General features: G+C 45.0%; 1 protein-coding gene across 11 annotated transcripts in view; it reads right to left on the bottom strand.

The window, feature by feature from the left end:
• Positions 1-26,538, bottom strand: part of LOC105284484 (potassium voltage-gated channel unc-103) — a 105,409-nt gene that overhangs the window by 63,664 nt on the left and 15,207 nt on the right. For 9 of the 11 annotated variants that reach the window (XM_011348042.3, XM_011348061.3, XM_026969171.1 and 6 more), the window contains exons 2-4: positions 24,199-24,429; positions 8,232-8,390; positions 4,025-4,175 (exon numbers count right to left, since the gene is read on the bottom strand). In XM_011348042.3, coding sequence (XP_011346344.1) covers positions 4,025-4,175; positions 8,232-8,390; positions 24,199-24,429 — 541 coding nt within the window. The remainder of the gene's footprint in view (positions 1-4,024; positions 4,176-8,231; positions 8,391-24,198; positions 24,430-26,538) is intronic. The other 2 variants (XM_011348104.3, XM_011348121.3) reach the window with 1 other exon arrangement.

Consider the following 26,538-nt stretch of genomic DNA (forward strand, 5'->3'; position numbering starts at 1 on the left):
CATGAGGCACAAATTATGTTTGTCTGCGAACACGTCGAGCTCGAGAACAGCTCAGGTGTCTTTTATTGAAAATCTGGCGAAAACATATTTTTCTGTCTTTTTATGACGGCACAACACGATATGTACGAAACTTTTAGCGGATGCGGGAAACTTTGCGGTTATCATCAGAAAACAAATGGAGAATGAAATTAAATTCCTAGGCCTTATCGAACGAACATATATCATGATTTCATGATATGTTCGCGTACCGCGATAATTAATACCTGTCAATATCCGTCGAATGTTGTCGGATATTGTAATTTTTAAAAAAAGAAAAAATATATACGCCAAGTACATAAAAACTCCCAACTTGTCAAAACTCAAAACTAAATATGAAATCAATAATTAACTAGTCAAGTATCTAGAAGCAGTTTGAGTATTTTACCCAAGCGTTTTCCATGCATACTCTCTTATCGCATGACGACATTGAAGTACTTGGCGTGCCCGAATCACGTTAAAACGTCCTGTCCTACCTATAAGAGACACAAAATCATTTGCGAGTCATTATTGAAAATCATGAAGATACAAGATACAATACAAATCAAGATATTGTACAAATTTACAAGATTTACAAAATTTACAAGAATACATGACCACTGCGATCCGGGCACGCCAAGTACTTCAATGTCGTCATGCGATAAGAGAATATAATTTACATTATATAAAAATCAAAAGATTATTCTTAATAAAACTTATTCCAAATTGCATCGGAACGATGTACGTGTTAGCATGCAAAATAATTGATAATAAAACATATAAAAAGAAATTATGTAATACTAATTATATGTTCAAAAGAATGTAAAACTAAAATATAGTCAAATTTTAAAAATTTACAAAAAAGAGTGAGATCCCTAAAAAACCTTTTTTAAAAATGAAAAAATATATGTACGCCAAGTACATAAAAACTCCCAACTTGTCAAAACTCAAAACTAAACTGCGCCGCCGCCTTCGTGCTGCGCTGGCGTCTCTAAAACGCTGGCGCCTCTAAGACACTGGCGCCTCTGAAACGCCGGCGCCTCTGAAACGCTGGCGCCTCTAAAACGCTGGTGTCTCTGAAAAGCTGACGCAGCTACGCCGGCGCCTCTGAAAAGCTGGCGCAGCTACGCCGGCGCCTCTAAAACGCTGGCGTCTCTGAAAAGCTGGCGCAGCTACGCCGGCGCCTCTGAAAAGCTGGCGCAGCTACGCCGGCGCCTCTAAAACGCTGGCGCCTCTAAAACGCTAGCGCCTCTAAAAAGCTGGCGCCTCTGAAACGCCGGCCCCTCTGAAACGCTGGCGTCTCTGAAAAGCTGACGCAGCTACGCCGGCGCCTCTGAAAAGCTGGCGCAGCTACGCCGGCGCCTCTAAAACGCTGGCGCCTCTAAAACGCTGGCGCCTCTAAAACGCTAGCGCCTCTAAAAAGCTGGCGCCTCTGAAACGCTGGCGCCTCTGCTGCGCCGGCGTCTCTTACGCCGTCGCCGTTCGGCGACGCTGGCGCGGCGCGTCTCTTTATAGTGAGTACCCGGCTTTACGCCGTCGCCGTCCGGCGACGTGAACCTATCGTACGTATGTGAACGCGCCTTTAGGGACAAACTCGCTTTGCTTGTGCGCGTGCGAGCGTACGTACGTGAGTCTGAATCTGAATCTGGAGAAGAATGAAACGTCACAAGTGTTGCATACGATTACGGTATCTGAGGATGGAGTGCACCAATTTTTTTCGAAGTGGTCGCAATCGAAAGCTTGCATCCACATTATGTTATAGTATCGTTAGATTTTTCAGTACGTCTTTAGTTCCTGAGATATTGTAATCAAAAGTTTATTTGACATGAATTTAACGTAAAATTCCGGATAAGCTACTTGGTAGCGCGCGACGTCTATGCAGTGGCTCTCATTGCTTGGAACCTTGTTCTTTATGTACTTGGCGTCGCGACGCTACCGCGTCGCTTGATATTGCCAAATAATATTAACGAAATTTTTTATGCTCCAAAGATAGGTAACAATAAATTGTACAAATATCATTTTAACGAGCGAATGAGACAATAACAAATTATTTGTGCGGTCTTAGAGCTTTCCTCATCTCTTAATCTTGTGTTCAATACATGTACGGGAATGAGTTTCTACGAGCAAGCTTGTTGCTATAAAATCTAGCCGAAAAATATAAGCTGGACGTAAAGGAATGTTGTGCGTTAAATCTCGATGCGCGAGAACAGCACCGCCGGGATTCTCACGATTTCCGATTCCTACAGAATCGCAACGTACGGTCGCCGAAATTGCTTTCAGTGAGAAACATCGATCGGTTGGCCGCTCCCAGAGCAGGGAAATAAGCTCGGAGAAAGCGCAGCGTCATGCTTCGAGAATAAAAAGGGGCGAGAGGGTGGATATCTGTGAGAGGGTGGATTCTCCGTGTCTCGCTCCTAACGAGCGCCGAGACGCTCGTAAATCGGCCGGGACGATCGATGAAAATTTTCCCGTCCGTGTCGTAACTCCGAGGGACGCGAGGTGTAACTCACGGAAACGCATCCCTGATGACGACAGAACCCCAATGCTGTTTACAGATTCTTCCGTCGTATCAGTGCTACCTTCCGGAACAGCCGGTTGTTTACTCGACCGAGTCGCTCGCAATCGCATGAATTTCGGTGCCAGGTACCGCGGTCGGGTGAACTCGCATCAGGGAAATGCCACCCGGTGCAGCGCAACATCAATGTCGGTTCACCGAGATATTTTTTCGGTGGGAAAAGTACGCGAGGGAGAGGGTACGTTGCTCTCCACCCGAAACGATCACGCACGAGACAAAGCAATCGTGGAACGCGACAGCATCTGTTTCGCCGAGTACGGAAATTAAGAGTCGCGGGATGAAGGCTAAATCGGGGAGCGGCGAAAGTATAATAAATAAGGAATCGGGGAGAATGTTTCTGCGAGTTTATAATATCTATGAATCACGTCGAACGGAGGCCCGGTGCAGCCGACCGCTCGATAGTTGTTTGTCGATCGTTTCGCTACTGGATACGGTTGTTTACTCGAGCGCATTTTGACAAAGTCCAGTCGTAATCAAAAGTCAATCGCTTTCGCCGCGAAAGAGTTACGCGAATTTTCGATAGTCGTCCGAAGAGCTAGATCGATTTCCCGTCGATATAATTAAAACAGACCGGCTCTCGATCGCTCAAAGTATAATACGCAAAGTACAAAAGAGGAAGTTCGAGACATCCCGTGCGCGGGGTAACTCGGTAATCGAATTCGCTTAAGGGTGCGAACGCGATGGGGACAAAAAGAGCGGAACAAGAAGGAAGTTGGCGAAAGAAACCGAAGTCGTCGTTTGAATCTTATTGTGACCGAGAAGCGTAAAGTTTCAAAGTATAATAATGCGGGAATGTGGGTTAGTTGCCGTGTTCGTACTGTTAATGCTTTTCTCCTCTGGCTACTTGGCACTGGTAATCGGTCGGGTAACGAGCTTCCAAAAGGCCATCGGCTGGCCTGCTGATTGCCCGACTCATCATTGCGATACTGTCGACGCATCGCGATACAGTGCAATATCATTAGCGAGGCGAGAGAATCCCGCTTCGTTACTCTGATTGCCGTGCAGTGCTGCTTAATCAGAGCTCGCACTCTCCAACGGCACGTCCTACAACATACCAACATACGAGTATGTCGGTATCACTGACCAAGATATTCTCGACATGATCGCGCAATCTTTGATCATTATCTTTCACAGTGATATCGCGATATAATCGATCTATAGTCTCTTCTTGAAAAATTTCAAAAAAACTTCCTATTTCTACTTCTGCGTTTTTTTAATTAGAGAGAAGAGAGTCGAACAAATGTTGATTTATGGTATAACTAAGACTATGAAACTTTGCTCAGATTTATGGACTAATATGATTATTAATTCATAGACGTCGGAAGACTCTCGAAGGAGAAAATTCCAGTCGGAGTTGAGATTTACTTAACTGAATTAAGGTAAGTCAATTTCGCGTTTGTCGGACCATTTATAGAATCGACAAAAGTGACTCACCAGTTCTCAGAGGCGTCCTCGTCGAGGATGGTCCCGTCAGCAAGTCGAAGAGGCAAATTAGTCGCGCCACGCGGTCGGTTGCGGACCCTCGGTGGACCAACGACACCGGTCCTCGACAGGCCAGCCCGGAAGGACGCCCTTGCCCTGTCGACTGCTCCAGTCAACGTCATTGAGTCTCATTAGTACTGTTAGTAGTTGGTGTTAGAGCGAGTGGCGACGAGACGAGCGCTTTACACGAATTGCCGTCGCAAGAAACGCGGCAATTATGCATTCACGGACGGTCGATTCGTCCGGCCGTGTAGTTTTTATTATCAACATACGCGGTGCAGCTAATGCACACAAAACGTACACAGGATAAACATGCAGGACGCGTGTGTGTGTGGAACGAGGGGACTGTTTGTGTAGTAACCGACATGATCAGTCCACAGAGCGACATGCGCGTGCGGTTAAGCCCATTTAGGCAATCGGTTAAGCTCGCGTCAAAACTGATAGCCGACCTACGATAGCGTGATATTTGTTAGATAATAATAATCCGTTATATCTAATCATTACTGCAATTGTTTTAATATTTTTTAAATGCACGCCAATGTCTTTGCTCGCAGTAATTGATGGTTTCTTTGGAAGAAACAATAAAGATCCACAATCCCACATGAAATTAATTATATCCGTATAATTTCGCTTCGCATTTATATTATTTAACGTTTACAGTATAATCGTTATTTAATGTCTATTAATCTATAATGTAAACACATTAGTGATCCGAGAAACGCGCGCGCGCACCACGGGAAGTTAATGATTGATTTAACCGCACCGGTTCCGCATTGTCGCGCTCGATCCATCGAATGCGTCACGTCGAGCATTGGAAAATCCATTTGCCACGGCAAGGATAGTTCACAAAGATAAGTCAGTCAACGTCGGATTTTTAATTTGCCGTGTGACGGGTGGCCCCCGACGTCTGGCGCACAGATGACACACAGAAATGAGCGTGCAATCTCCGTTTCTGCTCCACGTTGCTTGATTTCGCGCCAACCGTGGCCGTTGAACTTTTGCTAAAATATTATGCCCGCCTTCGAACCTTCCTTCAACGGCGCCGCCAAAATTCATCGACCTCCGAGCCGAACTGGAGAAATAGCACGTTTAACGAGTGCGTTAACGTCGGCTTCGACAAAGAAACGCTCAAACACAAGAGGAGGGCGTGTCTTTTCAACGCGGATACCCCGGACTTAAAGCTCCTCAGATCTAAACTGACAGATTCGATTTCCCGAATATCGTCGAAATTCATCATCATTCATCAATCGGGGAATGACGTGTCCGGCGCGTGCACAAATGCGTCAGCACGTGCTGAAAAGAAAACGCGATTATTGGCGAGAATACGCGCGATGTTTGCCCGTTGCGTTTAATTTTGGTATGCAAATACGTGCGATTAAAACACCACGCTGAGAGAGCAGCCACAAGAAAGTCGAAGTAAAAAAATATTCACACTCGAACGCGTTACGGAACGAAATTGCGGTTCTGATCATTCACCGTCAGTACTGTTTGAAGAAAGAGAGATAAGGGAAGAAAGAGCGAAGAGTCTCGGTAATTGCTTGGGCACGATGACCGCAACCTTCGCGAATGTCCGCTGACTTTGATCGTTATTGAAAGGGGAGAAACGATCGCCGTGATTACTCGGTGTTCACTGAAATAACGTGTCATTAGGATACGGATTGATTAGATTGTTTCCGAACTGTTTTCCCACGCGACACCGACTTGGGAAATGGACTGACTAAATAATAAAGACGCGTCCGTGAGAGGAAAACGGATGAAGGCGCAATCCAGAATCGCAGATTGCAAAATGGAGAGGCCAAGTAAATAATTTACGTAGATATTTTTGGAACTAGATAATTTTCCAGATAAATAATAATATTATAGAAAAAATAACAAAAAACAAGATACCAAGCAATTATAATGCAGACGGGATACTATAGATATGTACCAAGCTTTCACGCGATACATAATTATACTTGATAATTATTTAATGAATATTCATTGCAATAATTAGCAGATGGTCAACGTATTTAAACGATGGATTGGTAGTCCACTAGGTCGGTGGATCAAATGTCCATTATTGATTGTATTTTGATGATGCTGAATAGCTTTATCTCTTCAAGAAATAATTCCAAATTTCGTAGAAAGCTATCGATTATGGACTATATTAAATTTCCAGAATTCTTATACACTTCGTCGTTAACAACTTTAGGAAGTTGAATAATATTGACCATATATATTACTCAAGGGTATATGCATATTATTGCAACATAATTAAGATACACAGTTAATTAAACACAGCGATTAATTAAAATATGGATATTGCATTTAATATACAATAGCTATTAATCACTTGAAATTTTATTAAGGCCTTCAAAAATATGAAATAAAACGCATGAAAATTTTCACGCCTTCCATACGACCTTTAAAAAAGATAGAGATGCTACGCTTCTATTTTTTAAATAAGTTGCATAACAAGTTGCTATTTCTTGCGCTCTGATGAACTTACGTGGCGTCTAAAGTCAAACCGGGATAAAAAGAGAAGGGAAATCGCGTCCATCGATTTTTTTATGCGTGCCGTCCGTGAAACAGGCATTTCCTCGAGTACCCTCTTAACGTTATGTGACTTTCCGCTACGATCGATTTCTGTTACAGGTCCCCAACCATCAGTTGAGCTGCTTAGGAAGCGGATTATCAACCGGGGGGTAAGCTGTCTTTTACCTATAGCTACCTATTCGAGGGCATAACATTTATTACCGGGTCAGGGTTAACTGTTAGGCGCGCCACACACGTCCAGCACTCTGCAGCGTCACTCTAAAAATAGTTTCGCGAGCACTCCAGATATAAAACGCGACCACGTGTCCCGTCCTCCGTACGCCCATACGTGCACGCATGTATGTGTATATTCTCTAAATCGGTTCGAAAAAAACGCCGAGATTCGTAACGAGACACTCAACACGCTAGCCCTCGAATTGCGTTAACAAATATCCGGATAGGTTTTATTTAAAAATCGCTGAACGTTTGAGTGTCGACAGGATTTTCTGAAATCTGCTGTAGAAAAAAAGCGCGATTTCGTCGACGGGGATGATACGGGTATAATTAAATTTCTCGCGTGCGTCTATATTGATAAATTGTACGGCATAATGCTGTAACTGTAACTGTCCTGCGGTAATGATCACTAAAAAGGTCGCAGCAGCTGACATTATGCGGGAGAGCAAGTAGTACTGAAGGCACGAACTATTTTGCATATTTTATAAAGTGTCTGCAGTGGCAAATAAAGCCGTGGTTTCTCCGATCAAGGGCACGTCGCATTCGTACACGAAAAAATATCGCGTCCGCGTTAATAAAACCGGCAGCAGTGGAGGCAGAAGAATTCGAAAACACGATTGAGGCAACGGATTGAAAATTGAAATTGGAATGAAAAAAAAAAAGAAACAACGGCAGATATATGCGAGAATGACAGTGTGCAGCATGCGCACGACGTAATTGCGCACACGAAAGACCCCGCGCGTCCGAATTTCCGCAGGATTGTGTTCCGCGGCTCATTATGCGGATACACCTGACCTGGATCTATGATCGTAATAATGATCGTCACAATGAGGAGTGAGTGCGCCACACCACGCGTCCGACTTGTAAACGCGGCGGCCCCGAATGTCAGCGTTGGTGTCTTATAACGGACATTGCAGCGGAAAATAATGATAGCCACGTTTAAGAGCCGCAGGAAGCTATATGTGCGAGGGAGGCACGAAATGTCTTGGCAGGATACCGCAAATGCTAGGCCGAAAGTATCGTCTAAGTGTTCTCTTTCTCTCTCTTTCTTCTCCTCTCTTTCACGTTTGACTGCATAATACAAGCAATCGAATTGGCTAAAGCGAGAGCCCGCGCTACGAGATCTGCCGTCACGAGAAGCTAGAATTTAAAATCTCAAATTGTAGGGTGTCAAATCTAAGCTTCTGTCGGATCCCCCTGAATTTCGAAATCTTGCTTTTAGAATTTGAATACGCGTCTGCGCATTAATATGCAGTTTATATAAAAAAAAATAATTTCCCGTAAAGTGACCGAGGGGCTGGAAGCGTTCTCGTTGGTGTGGGTCTCGCGATGGAGAATCTCGCATGAAAATTTGGGCGGATGCGCGTGCATTGAGGCGGATCAAAGTGGAACGAATAAAATTGGAACATACAGCGTGTCGCGAGCCTGTTGTTGGCCTGACTCGGCGGCGGGATCGGGGGCTGTGGCGGCGGCGGTGAGCTCAGGTCCTCGAAGTTTATGATCTGCAGGCATATATCGTCCACCTCGCTCCTTATTAGCGCTATCACCTCGCTGCAGAGGAACTTGGTTCCTGAAACCAAGGAAATTAGCAAGTCAGATATCAGGCTCGGCCGAAACGCTGGCGGATGTCTAACACGTGCCATTCCACCGGGAAGCTCTCATCATGTACGTACATGTACGCGAGCGGCAAATATTCGGGCGATGCTTAGCGTAATGTTTAATTTACTCGCAAAGTAACCCGCGAGAACTAGTTATGAGAATCAGATAATTTAATGATCTTGAATTCGCAATCTCGCAAGAAGCGAGAGATCAGTGCAGCCAAGTAGCAGCGCTTTTAATAAGAAACTATTTTATTCGTTCCGCACTACCGTTTCCGGTTGACAAGGTACCCGCAAGTGCTCAACGATTTTTATCTTTATTCGATAATTCCAGTTTCCGGCAGCACCTCGAGATTATCGCTGGCACTTTGATGCGTGTCAAGGACCGTCGAAGTGTGCTCGTAGGATCCGAGAATATCGAGCAATAAATCAGGGGTAATTTATGTCGACGAATGTGCAAAGCAACGCGGCCTATTCGCGACCGCGAGGCGGGTCGTGACTGTGCGACGCGATAAATATTCCAGATTGACGTTTACTGAATGTCTCTTAGACAGCGATGCACAAGCTACGCGTTCCGAGCGATATTTCACTTACAGATAGGCGTGCGGGAAGATAAAGGAACCTGTAATGCGAGACTTGCGAAGCCTCCTGCGAAAGAATCCCTGGATCGACGCCCAAATAGCTGTGCCGCCCTAGCAACGCTAATATCCTCGTAAAGTCTAGATTGTTGCTAGAGTGACATAAGGGTGTTAAGTTGCCCGATGCAGCCACGGTCGCAACCCCGTTGCACTCGTCGAACCGCGCGCATCGATGCCGGTGCAACGCGGGCTTTATCAGCGCACGTTCGCGTACGATATTCGCGAATATGATTTCTCTCCCCTCGAACATACTGAATACTCTCATAAAAATCGTAATACAAATCGTACATTTTATCGTCGACCGCAACCAGGAAAGAGCATAAATACGCAATACCAACACGCTTCCTAGAAAGCGCCCATGCGTCATTTTCCTGCTAATTATCATCAAGGTTGAAATTCAATCTTTCACCGACATTTCCACTACGAGGCGAGATTACGTCTGCTAATTGCGAAAGTCATCGCAATTACAGAGATCAGAGGAAATCAGGCAGATGGAATACCAGGAAGCTGTCAGTTCAGAAACGCGAGTTTAGTTTCAATTGAGAAAAAGTCGGCGATCTTGAGAGCGAGAGAGAGAGAGAAAGAAAGAGAGAGACGGAGAAGGAGATAATTGCATGTGCAGAACGTTAACGAGGTCTACTCGGAGCGACGCGACGTCGCGGTTTAATTAGATAAAATCCTGAAACGAGGCTCGAAGGGGGTGAATGAAAAGAGAGCGCGTCCCCCGCGCGAGAGCGCGCGTAGCAAGAGAAACCGTGCCAAGATTGCCACCTGGATACTCCATAGTGAACGTTATCCCCGTTGCAGCGTCAACAACTTTGATAAGATCCACATGTCCTATCGGATTACACAAGCCGCCGGTTTGACTTTGCGGTACCACAATAGAACAGCTGTTTTTCGTGGCGATCAAATGATCGTTTCTCACGTCGCAATCGATGTCACGGTCAAGGATGGCGCCATATTCGATGTCTCGTGCTCTATATATAGACGCATCCCACATAGCGATGCACTTTGTGGAAAGAACGATGACGAGGAAAAGTAGCTGCTTCTTTTCGCGCAACGAAACTACGGTAATGCGACTGATGTTAATGTTACTTAATGTTACTGGAATAAGTGAGAGTAATTACTTGCTCCGTAAAAGTACGTTTGCCTCCTCAGGTACTTCTATACTTTTACTAATCCGATTTGCGGGTGTATCGTTAACGCTTAAAGCGGCCGATACGTGTGGTTTCCTTCAGCAACGTCACGGCAAGCTGTCCTATCGATCCGCAGGCTTTCTTTCTCTTTCCCTCGGTTCTTTGTCTCTGTGCGGAATCACGCACATCGCGACGGGTCACGCATAGTTGGCTTTTTTAAGGCAGCTTGAAATGCAAACAAATCGCTTTGCTTTCGAATGCGATTTATAAGTCTCAAGTGATCGCGCAACAAGAAGGAACAGCTGCTAGCTCCGTGGAAATCTTTCGGGAATAACAATTACAGTTTTAAAAACGAAACACATTTGCAAAACATTTTGTGTTTCACGTAAAACAAATTAGGTATGACACGCAAAAATAAATCACACAGTCAGAAAGTTCCCCTTTCTTTGTATTAGTCCCATGTTAAAATAAAGTTCCTCCCTTTTTCCTGTTTTGCGCACCGTGAGGCATATAATTATCCAATTGTATAATAAATTAATAATTGTGGTAATTAAATAACCTGACCCGAAATGAATTATTTTTTAATTTCAAATTTACTACTTTTTTCCATTCCAATGGTTGCGCGCGAGTTTGTGCGTTTCTGTTGAAAATGAGTTACTAACGAAAGCTCATATTCGTTTCATTAGGAGAAACTTCCACAGCCGATCGACAAAAGAATCTTGTTGTCAATTCATAACATCGTTACTTCCCGTTTGCCGACGTAGAAATAACACAAAAGTTAAAGGCGCCTTTCGCCTGACGTTTCAATGCAGTTTCGTTTGATCTACAACAGATGATCCAAAAAATTCTTATGCAAACAGCTGGAAGACACTTCGATTTCCGTGATTAAAGGAGAAGCTATCAGGTTACATTGTCCTAAGGGTGGCTCCCATCAACGTCGGTTTTATACTTTAAACTGAAATATTGCCATTGTGCGCCGAAAAATTCCATTAACTGCCACCGTGGACATTATCTCTCTTTAGGAGGAAATGCTAGAATGAGAGTCAACGTGACGGAACGTACGAACTTTTTCGGCCGGCTCGGTACCGTCAAAAAGGTCGAGCGATATCGTTGAGGAACAGCGTTTCTTGCTTCGGCACGTCAGATAAGCCGAGAGACGGCTGTTTTATCTCGCGCAGTTCCGGCTCAAACGGTCACTATGACGGGCATTAAAGATCAACGAGTGCAAGAGAAGAAGAAAAAAAGAAGAGCAGCCAGCAACGAAAGGGATGCTGCACAGTAGATGATTTTACGAGGACGGTGTTTTGAAAACACGCGCGCTCGTAAAAACCGACAGTAAAGGCGGCCGTTCCGCTGTGAGCGCGCGCCCCATACGCGGAGTAAATTCGCGCGGAATGGAGTGCGCGAATTTTCCCACACCAATCCAAGCATTTCACCTTTTTATGCCACGAAAAAGCGGACGGAAATTTTTCCAGCGGTAAACGGGATTCCGCGACGCGTAAATGTGATTAGCGAAAACGTTCTCGTGTTTCACGAATTAATATTGCATATTTCGGTATCAAGCGACGCGGTAGCGTTGATGATCGCGAACGTTCAAGACAAAATAATTTCAAGTTTGTCAAATTGCGTTAAGTACATTCTCGAGATCAAATCTACGTAGAAAACTTTTAAAATTGTCAGAATTCTTTCTCGGTCGCGTATGCGAATGTATTAATATTACTAATATTTTTAATATATGTACGCGAGGCTTTTGTAGAAAACTCTGACTTGTATCCACGAGATTGCGCGCAAACTTCCAGAGAGAATCGAATCGATCCCCGTAAAGGCGCGAAAGGGGTGCGAGAAGCAGCCGGCGGGCAGATAATGGAGACTGCGAGAACAAAGATGCGGACGTAGCGCGGATTTCGGAAGGATCTTCGTCGAGATGTGCGGGGCAATTCATGGAAAAAAAGGAAAAAAAACGAAGAAAAGGCATTCTCTCGTTGATAAAAGTCCGGGAGCGAAATTTCCAAGACTGTGCGCGTCTCAGGGATGATGATGCCGAAGAACATTCGCTTTGTTTCATCCGAGTGATCTCGTCTCGTCAGGTCCTCCTGGTGTGACTGTCAAGTTGACGACAAAGAAAGATGTATTATCTCACATGGACGCAAACGACGATTAAAAAAGCGAATTTAAAAGTGACGAAAGAAACAAGAGAACGAGAGAGAGATAGAGAGAGAGGAAACGATGCACCATCGAGGGTGAACGTACCCGCGACCCGTTCGGTATCGCCGACGAAAAAAGAAGTGAGTGATATTGAACGCCGAAGGGATAAAGGGGATCCGCGTACACCCATCGATCTCATCTTCGGGAACTTCTTTCTCGAGAATCCGATAATCCACCGTCGCCTGATAAAACATCGTCGGTTATCGATCGGCTGGTGAGAAGAATCGAAGGTTGTCTGCATTGAATAATTCCTGAATTTTTGCCTTTCGTCAAGTTTGTTAGTAGAAAGAAGAGATTTGATTCATGCTCCCTCCCGGGATCATCTTCGAATTAAAATTGTAGAAAAGCAGAAGAGACGAAACCTTCCGTTTCCAGGACAGCTTCTGCATCAGACAAAGCTCGGAATTTCGCAAAGTGACATTCGCTGCTCGAGGAATTACTTCGTGCTTCTTTTCCCGCGCGGAAGAAAGAAATCGCTAGCTGATTCATGGAAGAGACGCATGCCTGTGCTTCGCGCCGTTTGGACATCACGGCTCGGTAGTGACGGAGGAAAAAAAGCACCAAGTGAAATTCCGCCTTTTTCTTCTTTCCTTTAGCCTCACGCGGCGTACGCTTCAAAGAAACGGACAAATATCTCGCACAGCGTCGAGCTGTCGCGATGCGCATCGATTTATTTCCGCGAACGCCAAGCTAATTCACGTGCACGCGCCGCCGAGTAATTTACAGCACGCGCCAGAAAAGCATACGGGGTGGGATGGTGCTTTACGGCTAATATTAGAGTGATGGTACGCGAGCGCGACCGTAACAGTTTTGCGATGTCCACGCGGGGCTTCGCGAGAGAGAAAGAGAGATAGAAAGAAGAGTCCAGTAGTCTGCGCCTATTTCGAGAGCGCCTCACGCAGCAGTAATAAACCCCTGTTGATACTTACGCCGTTTTCGACGTATTGCGGCGAATAGAATAGTCGTTTTACGACGCCAAAAGTCGCTAATAAATGCAACCCCCCCCTCGATTCGAGTCATCCGTGAATAATACTCAAAGTGCATCTACCTGAGCGCCAAATACATAGCGCTCTTGCATCGATGAGGCAAGTTCGAGAGGCAACAGAGTCGTTCGTTTACATTTGTTCTTTTGTACCGCGTTCCGTGGGATAGAACAGCAGCTTCTGGGAAGTTTAAAGCTGACTGATTAAATTGTAGAATTAATTCGTCCTTCTTGTGTGTGCAACAATGTGATCAACGATAAGTAACGGGCCTCGTAAAGAAGGGTGGACCTGTTTGGCGGCGATGCTTTCAATTACCTAGGTCGGGGACCAGCCATTGAGCGAGAACAAGGAAATACAGCCGTGACAAAGGAACGCGCGGAGAGACGGATATTTATGGTTATCAGCGAGCACGTAAAACAAGCGAGTGTGCGGAACAATAGTCCTGGCTGGCAGCCAAGCATATCTCCGGGAGTCTCGGTGGTGACGATGCTGTATAGGAAGAAACAGCCGGAATTTGATAATACGCAGCGAGGCGAAGATAGCGAAATGAGTTTCTAAATTTGCGTCGTGGCAAAACCAACCGGGCCGCTATAAATAAGCATCCCTCCCCCTCGGGGTGCCGCGTCGCTCCGAAAATAAGCCCAGAGTCCACGCTTAATCCATGAGACTAATTTATACACGGCCCTTCCGGATCCAGCGATTCCTCGGGCTTACTGACCTTGCGAAGGGGGAGGGGCTGCAATCAAGTCATCCGTCCCATTGATTGATTCTCAATCGTTCGATCGTGGATCGATGATAAAGCCTTAATCTTTTGCAGATTTTTCTCCTACCTGGCATCATGACTTTGTGAACTGCGAATTTAACAACTGTCGAGAAAATAATCGATAACTGAGTCTTAAGTTTCTGGTGTTTCGTGTTTTGCTTCTTAATATTCTTGTGATATATATATTTGTTTGCAGATAGAGACCAGACCAATCTCCTTCCACGAGTTTTAATTGCAAGCTAACTATAATTTTTGCAATTTCTGTGAATAATGCTTTTTAATTTAACTTTCGACTTATCTGCGCATGTGGATAATGCATCGTACTACGAACAATTTTGCCTATCAGAATTGCAAGAAGAAGGCTCTAGCCGATAGTTATCGCGCGTCGCATGACACCCCCGCCGGTATCTGACGGGACGATTGGTGGATGGGACGAGACGGGTCACGATACCGCAATGCGAGCGAGCGAGCGAACGGGCGAGTGGTTAATAGGTTAATGGCTACCTCCAATTGGTCGATGACGCTGTGCCACCGTGACGTCACGGGGAGTGCGATGACCCTGTGACGTGGCAGCGTGCGGTGCAGGCCAAGCGGTGCACAGAAATAACGCGCGGTCTCTTTTCCTCCTTCTCGATCCACCCCCTCTAGCTCTCCTCTCCTCGTTTATCTTGCCCTCTTCCTCCCCCGCCGCTTCCCCAGATCCTCTCCTCTCTCCATGCGGTCACTTCTCGCTTTCGATCTCTTTCTCGGGCTCGTTCCCCTTTTCAAACCGTGCTTCCGAGGCTTGGCCTCGCAAGCTCGACAGCCAGTACACTTGCCAGAAATGGCCACGTGACCGGCGATCCTCCCAGGAAAATGTCACCGTACGGGGTAGATGATACTCGGCGGTAACCGCCCTCGCAGCACACTCCCGCTGATCGATCCTAATTATGCGTCAGAATACGTTGCACGTTACTCCGGGAGGATATTTCCGTCCACCTGTGGCCAGGGTTAGAACTTAGACGGTTCTAATCATAACCCAGGAATGCAACAATTTTGGAGCACAAGCCTTAGAGGTCGGGTGTAATGCGAGCGTTGAGAATGCTCCGCTTGACCTGCATTCGCGTCGAAAGATTCGCGCTCGCGTGAAAGCGCATCAAGCGCGACGGAATACCACTGTAAATGGCGGAATATAATCATTCGTAGCGGAATACAGCTGCACATCTATGTTTTAATTTCGCACGTGCGGCAACAGTTTTCTTCCGTATACCCGTCCAGTTCGTTCTGCCGCTCGAATCGCTTCTTCTCACTTTCTTCTTTCTTACTTTCACGAAAGTAAGCGTAGATAAACACGACGATATCCTACTACCTGCTGTCTGAAATGATCGATGTGATTCAAAGTCGTTATTGTATCTCTCGATGATTAAGCTGGAGCTATCTTCGCTGAGCAAACAAACATCGTATCGAGCTTTCTTCCTCTTGTGATGAATACGTCTCGTTTCCTGCGAGGCAAAAATGTCATTCAGGCTGCGCCTATCTTCTATTTCACTCTTTACCTTCGACCTTACGGGAGTGTTCTTCCAGAATATTCACGGAAGTAGTAGGCGACATTGTCGACGGCACTAATTTCGGCTTTGAGAACGCCGTTTGTGACCCCTTTTCGCGAGTAAAGGGTAGGAGTCTGGTCATCCTCCTCAAACATAACATCTTTGGGTGATTGTCAGCGCGAACGAGCTTCCTTCTATACGCGAGCTAGTTTTGCTCAGCGGAAAACAGCCATTTCCGCATTTCCCACTCGTAAAAGGAACGATGAAGAGCTGAATGCGACAACGGAACTGAATGCAACATTTCGAGATTCTGATGAAGGTGATACGGTAGGGATTGTGTGTATGTGTGTATATGTGTGTGAGTGAGTGGGTGGGTGGGTGGATGAGTGGGTGGGTTCGATATTTTCTCGGTTAGCTTTAGCGATGGCTCGTGAAGAATTTAAACGTTATCGGATGTTCGATCCCAATCAGACAATATTACGTGTCGGACAATATTAAATGGGGCTTTACAAATTTCGAGTTACGTTTATTCGAAATACGCGCATTACTTGCGAGATAAATTATTGATGACAAACACGTGAATATTAGATATTATTCTTCTTGAATTTGCTCAATCGTAGATTATACGCCGAACTTTTTTCGTGAGAACTCAAATGCGATGGTAATGCGATATCGATGCAATTTTCAGAGAACACCGTTAAGAGAAATAAGACATTGAAAGAAACATGCTTCTGCTTCTCAGGAAACCTCATAAAAATGCTGGACGCTGCTCGTTATCGCATTTCTAGAAGGAACTGCTTTAAATTCATAACTGTCAGCCCCTTGTGGGTGGCGAGATACGTTCCTTACACATCGCTGAACGAGAACGCGCGGCGAATTTTCAGCCGGTCGATGCGGAATTAAGATGGACATAGAAAGAGCGACTCGCAAACGAGACCTTGGAAGACTTTCCGTATGAAAAAAATTACCAGATCTCGCAATTCTGTCAACTCCGGCACCGCGCGAAGCCCGCTAAAGCTTGCCTCATCGAGAGCTCCTGTCAGAGCAGTTCTGTAAATTACGAGAACGACATGAAAGCCCTTGATTCTGAGGACTCGCTGTGCCGTGGACTCTCGACGATCCAGAAATGACGAGGGTGCGAGAAGCTGGGACTTTCTGCTAAGGTCGAGCTACGGTATTTCGACGCTCAATGTAGAATATTAATTACGAGTTTTTGTGCTCTAAAAATACGCGTTACAAGACAAGCGGCCTTGACCTTCCCGCAAAAGATCTGAATATAAAAATAAAGGGAAACTTAAGCGCGCAGAGGAACTAGAATGTCAAGTAGCCAAGTAGAATCGATTCGGAGAATTAATGGAAACGAATGCGCGATTTATTTTGACTGCGATATTATACGCGGTTTATTGACATAATCGCGATTGGTGCTCAGAAAAATTATGTGGTTTAAGTGATCCGAATGGGAATTGAAAAAGAACGTGGGAATTAAATAACTAAATCATCGACTCCTGCGAATCGCGCCATTGATATTCCTTTCGCACGAGAGAAATCGCGCAGGAGAAAAATATATAATTTCACTCTCACCGGCTGACGTCGATTTTATTACATGGAGCGCGGGTGGGAAACCGGTAATTTCAGGGAATAAACGGGAAGGCACGACGCTAATTATAAGAGTAAGGATGAATTAAACGTACAATTTCGCGGGGATACATTCCTGCTCCTGTTCCGGGGTCTCCGTGTCGCAGCTCATCGCTCGTCGTTATTCGCGGCAATTCCCGGCGGAATTCAGCGAAGCCTCGCATGAACAGGCCGGAAATCGATTTCGCGAGAGCGACGGGATCTTTATAACGGTTCGGGAACGAATGAGTTCAATGAGTCTCTTGTCGAGAGCGCTATCGAGCTTACAGCCTTGCCGCCGTAATATATTGGGTTGGCCAAAAAGTAATTGCGTTTTTTTCCAATAGATGGACATACATGTCTTGAAATGTAACTAACTTCATTCTAAACCGCAAATTCATTATATAGGTTAACAACTCACAGTTCAAGCTTGTTTTAGAAAAAGAAAGTACACGATTTCGTTAACAATTGTTTGTTTGCCGTCGATTTCAAAATGGAAAATCAAAAAGAACATTTTCCTCATATTTTGTTTTATTACTTCCGAAAAGGGAAAAACGCTGTGCAAGCTCATCAAAAGTTATGTCATGTATATGGCGAAGATGCTTTAAAACTGCGGCAGTGTCAAAATTGGTTTACTAAATTTCGATCTGCAGATTTTAATGTGAAAGATGCACCACGCTCAGGAAGGCCAATCGAAATTGATGATGACAAAACAAAGGCACTGATTGATTCCAATCGGCGTTTAACGACACGAGAGATTGCTGAGAATCTTAACATATCGAAATCGAGTGTTGAAAACCATTTAAAACGACTTGGATACATTAGTAAGCTCGATATTTGGGTAGCACATGAGCTCAAAGAAATTCATCTCACTAAGCGTATTGACATCTGCGATTCTCTTTTGAAACGTGAGGAAAATGATCCATTTTTGAAACGTATGATAACAGGCGACGAAAAATGGATCGTCTACAACAACGTCAAACGAAAAAGATGGTGGAGCAAGCGTGATGAACCTGCTGAAAGCACTTGAAAAGCAGATATTCACCAAAGAAAGATTATGCTGTCAGTCTGGTGGGACTTTAAAGGTATTGTGTATTTTGAGCTGCTTGCAAGGAATCAAACCATTAATTCAGACGTATACTGTCGTCAACTGGATAAATGAAATGATGCCATCAAACAGAAACGTCGAGAATTGGCGAATCGCAAAGGTGTTGCGTTTCACCATGATAACGCTAGACCACGTACAAGTTTGGTCACTCGTGAAAAATTGTTGCAGCTTGGATGGGATGTGTTACCACATCCACCATATTCGCCAGACCTGGCACCATCGGATTACCATTTGTTTCGTTCTTTGCAAAACGCCTTGAATGGTAAAACCTTTACTGCTGATGAGGATATCAAATCGTTGTTGGAATTGTTTTTTGCTGAAAAAGATAAGAACTTTTTTGAGCGCGGAATCATGAAGTTGCCTGAAAAATGGCAAAAGATAATCAAACAAAATGGACAATATATTGTTTAATAAAGTTTTTGTTTCCCATGAAAAATTCGCCTTTTATTTATATTAAAAAAAACGCAATTACTTTTTGGCCAACCCAATAAAAGATTCACCAACGGATCCTTGCGCGCTATTTGCATCGTGCCATGCTCTCTCGGGAGGCGCAGAAATTGCGGTCGCGCCTACGCTGCGACGTGCGTGAAAATTCAACAGGTATAATATTGCAACTGTGGAGAAGCAGTTCCATCGATCGCGCAACGGTTGCACGGTAATAATGTGTACGGCCTAATTCGACTGAGCAATGAATCGCGACTCTCAGTTACTTTTAGGAAAGACTATGCTAACTTTTTTAATTAATTTTTAACAAGCAATTTATACAGATATTATAATCGTGTGCTTGTAACTCTAAATCGTGAGGTAGATATATCGAATTTAGATACGCTCGGAAATTCCGTAACATTAGACAACAAAATCAGCGCTGCCACGCTAAAATACATAGAAAGTCGGAATTCGTGATTTTGTAGTACAAGTTTGCATTGCGATAAATGGATCTTTTCTGAAACATACGATATGCGAGTTTCATTTTAGCATCGATAATGGTAATGTCGATATCGGAAACTATCGCGAATCGGAATTTATTCATCAAACGGGTCAGATAACGCTAACGAAATTGTACAATTGCATGATCGATACACCAACACCTTGGCATCACAAAGCGTGGTTTCTTCGAAATGACAAGCTGAATTTCCTAACTTGAGAAACGCTACTTCTAAATGATTGCCAAATCGCACACCAAATTGAAGATCGTGAAGAGAATACCGTATTACATTGTAAAAATATATGAAAAGGTAGCAAACTTGATTCTCATTGTTATTCGTATTATTTACGTAATGTTACTACTGCTATGTGCATAATGATACTTAAATTTGTCAATCACATTTAATTTCAATAAAATTCGATTACATCGACAATAAAAAAATCGCTAATATCGCTAATATCGCTTGCATAGTTTCATGAAAAAATTCAATATATCAGAGTTACTGTCACGTTTAAACATCGCATTCTTCTCACATATTTAAAATTACAAGCTCGATCTACAGACCAATGGTCTTCCTGAGATACCTGTATCTACGCGTGTAACAATCTGCGTACCGATGTTATCGTCATTTAATCGAAATCGTTTTCTCCGACAATGAAAAACAATGAAATTCGTTATGAGAACTGTACAATATCGCGAGATATTCGGCAGAATTGGCGCTACCGTTCCATTCCGCCCGTGTTTATTACGTGACGAAAAGCTTCGCAAGCTCGATCAACCTGCGTGCTAAGAATTCATTCGTCAACGACCGCGACGAGGATGTCCTTCCCTCTAGCCATTGAACTATTGCACGCACTCGCGAAAGCTCGGCTCGCCGCCGCCGCGGAGACTGCAAGCTCGCAGTCTCAGGCGGTGCCGCGCCCCGGCCCGCACGTTTTCCCCGGAGCGGAGAGCGTTGACGGCTTTCGAAATCGTGCCGCGAGCCTCCGAGGCCGATGAGGGCCGATCGACCGGCTATGGCGCGAAAGCCACGAACGCCACCGGGTCATCGTCCTGTGACGCCACGGAGAGCTTTGCGGCCCGCGCCGGAGCTTGCAGATATCGTCGTTGCTGCTGATGGCGTAGAATCAGATGGAGAGGGGATGAGGAGAGTACGGTAGGCTGCCGATGACGTCACACGTGGTAGATGCCACCAGCGAACCGAATGCACGGGGGGAGGGACCAGGCGGGAGGGGTGAGTTCGCGCGCCGCTCCGTGATGTCATTGACTAAACGACGTCGTGTGCCAGTATGAGCGACGGGGTGAAGGGGACCCCGCGGGTACGAGAGGTATCAGGAGAGAGGAGCAGGTTTTAAGAACAGGAGGAGTTGGAATACGAGCACCGGGGCTATTCTTGGATGCCTCCAAAACACCGTCCTCGCGGCCGCGTTGCGTAACTATGTGGGTGAGTTTCTCTGGAGGAGGCGTTCGCAAAATGGTCATCGCAAAAAGAGAACTCAGGCGAACGGGATATCGAGCGCAATCGAGAGAAGATAGAGGAAAGGAGACCGTCGAGCGAACGTAATCGTGGATCGTGGTGACGTAATCACGATCAGATAATTTCGCCCTTCACCGAGTGAAGCTTTTCGAGTACTTGAAAGACCGAGCTTTCGATGCGTGGACTTTAATTTGAACTGCATTTAAGTCTCTTTGCGCGTGCATATGCAATGGTCTCGGAGTAAAAGAGCAAAATTGTAACGAAGAATTTTTTTCAATTTTTTCGAGAGAACCAATAATTTTCGAATTATGAGTGGTTAAAAAAATCTGCGAGGAAAGATATTTATTAGACTCTACGGTTTAGTAATCTGATGTTTATAATCTTTGGTAATTATAAGTCAATTTAGCAATTGACGCTTGTCCACCAGGAAGTCTTCTTGTTGAAGTGAAATCGATTTGTCAAAGATGTCTCTTCACGCCTGACAAGTTTGCTCCATTAAACGCGAACGGGTTAACGTTAATGAACGAGCATTATCATGTCTGTGCCAGGATAATTGATACATGCTTGCTCTTATCTATCTGCAATTTTCGCAGTTCAGACCCATTAATCGTCCTTTTAATTTGGATTATCATTTTTTCCATATTATCCATAAGAGCGTGTCGGCTGAAAATTATCAATTATGCCTTCATCGCGAATTATTTAGAGTGGCAATTTATTCGTTCGCGAGCTACACTTTAAAACATTTTATTATTCAGTTCGATTATCTATTGTTGAACAAAACAAAACAAAACATTGAAATGTTGCAGTCAGGCTTTTATAAATTTAACAATTCTATTTACAATGAACTTTCCCAACTCTTGCGCTCTTGACAAACGGAAGCACACTTCAATGTTTTAAAATTACAATTAAAATTTAACTTTTTTAAAATTGACATTTAACTTTGCACATGCTAATCGCTTACTATCCTTGATTTTACAACCATCTATTCGTAGCTTAGTTGCTGGAAGTTTTGCGTAATTAGTCAAACTGCGGCTCTACCTAATGCATGTGGCCGTAGTTCGAAACTCTCGGCAAACCCTTGATTAATTTTCTATACCGGTAACTGTATCAACGTAGGTAGAGACTCGTGGCAAGGCCGCGCGTTATAAAGCCTGCGTTTTGCGTTCATTCTTACAAAGTCACGCGCTCTCCGCGTTTCGTAAATCGATTCTCCGACAAGCTCAATGCGAAACGGTCGATGCGATGGCACATGATTCTACGGCAATCACAATCCGAGCAACGCAGCTGGTCTCACTGCTATACTTGCTAAACACAAAGAATAAGCAGAACGAATGACGAAGAAGGCAACCACGCTTTTATTCGCTACATAATCTGCAAAAAGGAAAGAAAGATGTAAATGATAAAAATGATGAATGTCAAGTAGCACGAACAAAATTGGATAGTCTCGAGTGACCCATGATTGGCAAAATCGCTGATATAGGCAAAATGCATTCGACCTTAGCTTTCAAGCGGTTCTCGAGAGACTATCGTGTGCTTTCCTTCGGTTTGCGAAGTGGCCATCAACGTCACGTGATGTGCGCCGCTTCGAGAAAAGCGACAGTTTGTTGTTTCAACAAAGGGGTGAAATCACTGTGGCACGTAAGTATCCGTGAACCTCCTACGTCAACACCCGCGGTGTCTTGCCCCGGCAAGTGGCTTTGGGCGGTAGCGCCTTCGCGCGTCTAGCTCCATCGACACTTCCACGATCTCTTCGCGCAGCGAGCTTTAATTAAGCTCCTTAATTACCGCGTCTCGCAATGGAGTGCCCGTCTAACTCCGAGAGAAAAGGGAGATGAGAGACGAACTTTTTGTTCCGCTGGAGTTCACTCTGCACGACGCAGAGGAACGAGAAACGACGAGAAACGAGAGCAAAATGAGAATGTGTTGCGCAACAGCTGTTAAGTTGGATAATTGTAATGATTATGTCCTTTGTTAGATGATTATTGAGGTAATTACGTACTACTTGAATTTACACATATCTGATGTTCCTTAAGACAAAAGCTTTCGGCGCTGATCTGGTGAAGCAGAAAGCGAGTTTATATCTAGTTTTTTTTCTTAATGTCACCCGAAATCCACATGGTTGGATTAGCCATGTAAATCTACATTAAGTCATCCACGAGGTGGGAGGCTCTGCACTATGACTATGATAAATTATACAGTAGTGACTATTGATTTCGCCGCGGCTAAGGTCAGATGCTACGACAAAATCGAGTTTGAAGTAACCCACCAGCCTGCGAACAAATTCAATCTCTTTGCTCTAAATAACAGGATCCTTGTTACATCCGCCTCACATCCGAGAGAGACTGAAGGAACAAAAAACTTTCGGTCGAATATAATTCAACTCGCAAATTTAAGAAGACGAGGGTAAAGAGCAGCGTGAAAAACTTACGAAATTTATATTAACAGCCACATTGGAATGAAGAAAACATGACACACGCGTGGAAAAAGTTACGTTGATGAAATGAGAGAAAAATTATTTTTTATTAAGAAATAAGCACAATTTGCATTCTCGAATTAATGCAATGTACATCTATGAAATAATGAAATGATAATCTAATAATAGCCATTTTTAAAGAGAAGAGATCCAGGACACAGAATGGCAGGATGAAAAACGCCTACAACGTTTGCGACTTTTCTATATAACATCCAATAAATCTCCACGTACGACAACGCGTTATATTGATTTATTTCCGCCGGCAATAACCGTAAAGTTAGCGTCGCGCGACATACGTGCGGATGTTTATCTCAGCTGCTACAGAAATGGCAAGGCGCTTTTATAACATCATTCGACAGACGAAAAACGTCTCCCGCGTCATTAAGACATCTTTAAGACGACGACAAATTAAGAGCATCCGGACTTCGAGATTTCGCAGAAACAATTTTTCTCACGCTCTTTTACTTTGCAAATACGCCTTTTCGCCTCCGACTTTCTTCTTCTACGTGCGCGAAGACGCATGTACAGAACGATGCGACTTTGAATTAATCACAGCGCATGATACATATATATATATATATATATAATATATGCGCATTTAAACTGTCAGACCGTATTCGAACTGATAATTAGAAGAATCGAGAAGCAATTTTCTGAGTATCATTTAGATTACCGTATGTCACGCTACACAGTAGACTGCATCACACTCAACAATGTGATAGAACGTATCATATTCAGCATTTAGATATATTGTACGACTTAAAATATCATTATGCTTGACCTGTTCTACTTTTGCCTTGATTTGTTACCCTGTTACTGACCATGTAACCAAAGACTTTGGATCGTGCGCAGAGCAACTTTAATGTCACCATATATCCGGCGGCCGACGCGAACGTCCGCAAGACTGCAAGCAACTAATAAATAGTACTCACCGTCTTTCCTGTAGTAAAGAATCTCGAAGTGCTTTTCGACGCCAGCGGCCAGGGCGTCTCGTAGGGCCGCGACCGCGTGTGGTGACGTCATTGGTCCATGGAGGAAATCGCAGACCGCCGGCCGCTGCATCACCTCCGCCCTTGAGAAGCCCGTCAACCGGCAGAAACCGTCCGAGCAATAGATAATGTGGCATAGTCCCTGTTGCGCGTTCGCCACTAAAAAGCTTCGATCTGCAACAAGAAAACGAAGAGATTGAATGAACGGTTTCTTCTGCGAACTCCGAGGCGCGCTGCATCACCTTCAACAACGTTGTTTCTCACGATCTGCGGGAACTCCGACGGCGAAACACGAAGTGGCGAATATTTCGGTTCTAATAATAGTGACACGGTCGCACGGTAGCTTCTCTTAAGTAAGTCCGCCGAGTCTTTGGTAGCTCATTAAGACACGTAGCTACGATATATTCTCGGAGTGGATAAATTTAGCGCGATTCGCCGTAAGTCTATAGAAGACGGACGCTTCGCTCGTTAACAATAATCCGGGAGCGTGCCCTGGCATTTATATTTACCCTCGATCGCGCGCGTTTGGTGGAGCAAATGAACGTGACTGCTCGGTAGTTCTAGCGAATTGTTGTATGCGAGAAATGTATCGACGTTGCTCCCTTCGAACAAGTGTCTCTCGTTTCATTCGAGCGAACATTTCCGGCAGGTGTTGCGAATCCACTCGATCGGACGCGAGCGGACCGCGGCGTTCATCCCAATGTAGGCCAAACGAAAAATCCGCGCGTCATTTCCCTGACGCTGACGTCACAACGCAGTATGGATGGAGCGACCGGTCCAGCTGGAGGAGGCTGAATAACACACGGCGAGTTCGTGAGGTTCGCGTTCGGTCGCGGAATCGATCGTCCTGGTACCGCATGATTGGCGAAAAAGCATCGGACTCGCGCGCTCTCGAGGCGACCTTCGTCCTAAATCCGGCGACAACTCGAGAGTGCACACCATAAAATATTTCTGTGCCGCGGCCATTAAGGCCGTCTGCCACGCTGCCCGTAAGCCCGTAAGCCGTCGGCTTTTCGAGACGGCGTGGGTTCGCTATCGTTTTCCGCGCGCCATCGTCGAGCAAATTATCCGAGAGCGAACATGCTGTCCGGGGGCGGCGACTGGCAGCCGCGTCGCTCCTTCACCCTCGCGGAGAGCGCGGAACGGCCGATTTTATTTCCTGTTGACAAACCGGAGTGCGGGGCGTCAGCTGGCCGACGCCGTCGACGATCGTTCCGAGAGTTTATATCGCGAATGAGTGTGACTCACTCGACTGGTTATACGAAGCTTCGCAAATGACATTCTACGTGGAAACCCCGCTTTCAAGATACTCGAATTTCTACTAGCTAACAACGCGAGAATTGCGACTTGCAGATGAAAGTTGAAGTAGAAACAGACCGCAACCTCCCTTAAAGTGGTAGAAAGTATGAGACCCTAAATTTGAACCTTGAATTTCACTTTTGCACTAAAGACTATAATATACTCCCTCCCTTTTTAGTCTAACATAAATTTCACTAATGAGAAGACACTTTCTTTTGTAGATACAACCTACAAAAGTGAAAGATAAATATATACAAGTAGCAAGATTCGTCGCGGCATTTTTAAGGTAGTCAAGTTACGAAAGCGAAAAACAATGACTCACGAATGCGTGTTACCGGCGCGAAATGTATTAATACATACACATTACATAATTTTTGAAGCTGCAGATTCTATTTTCGACCGGATAAATATACTTCTGTATTCGTCGGAATTTCACGCGATCGGAGAGCCGCATCGTCATACAGCCGCGTTGTTCTTCCAATTACGAATCAATTACGCTCGGTTTCTTGGATTGGTGCAATCGTGCTCACGTGGGAGGACGGAGTTCCGGCTCGCCGCTCGACTATGTCGGCGAGTTGAGCGCGCGATCGGGATATTAATACGCGCGACCATTTTCAAGTGCATTTCAAGTGCCGGCGTTATGGCGCACCAGAATCCCGGCAGAAATGTCAGTCGCGCCAAGCGTCGAACCACCCCGCGTGCCACGGGCGCCGCCATGCCGGCCAGTGCACCCTCGTATTCCACCGCGTTACGTACCTGAGCATTCTGCGAGGGACAATCGGATTTAATGAAGCTGAAATTGAAAATACATACGACGGCATGCGCGCGACATAAGACTAATCAGCGCGACGTGTGCACGTCGGATGTCCGGAACAAATTCACCCTTCCGCATATCGCGTGACTGATTTCCTCCGTCGTGTTGTATCGCGACTGCGGATTACGTCTTATTGGATTACCCCGGCGCAGATCAATTGTACACCGTCG

Source organism: Ooceraea biroi, chromosome 4 (genome assembly GCF_003672135.1).
Source record: "Ooceraea biroi isolate clonal line C1 chromosome 4, Obir_v5.4, whole genome shotgun sequence".
NCBI classification, from domain to species: Eukaryota; Metazoa; Arthropoda; class Insecta; order Hymenoptera; family Formicidae; genus Ooceraea; species Ooceraea biroi.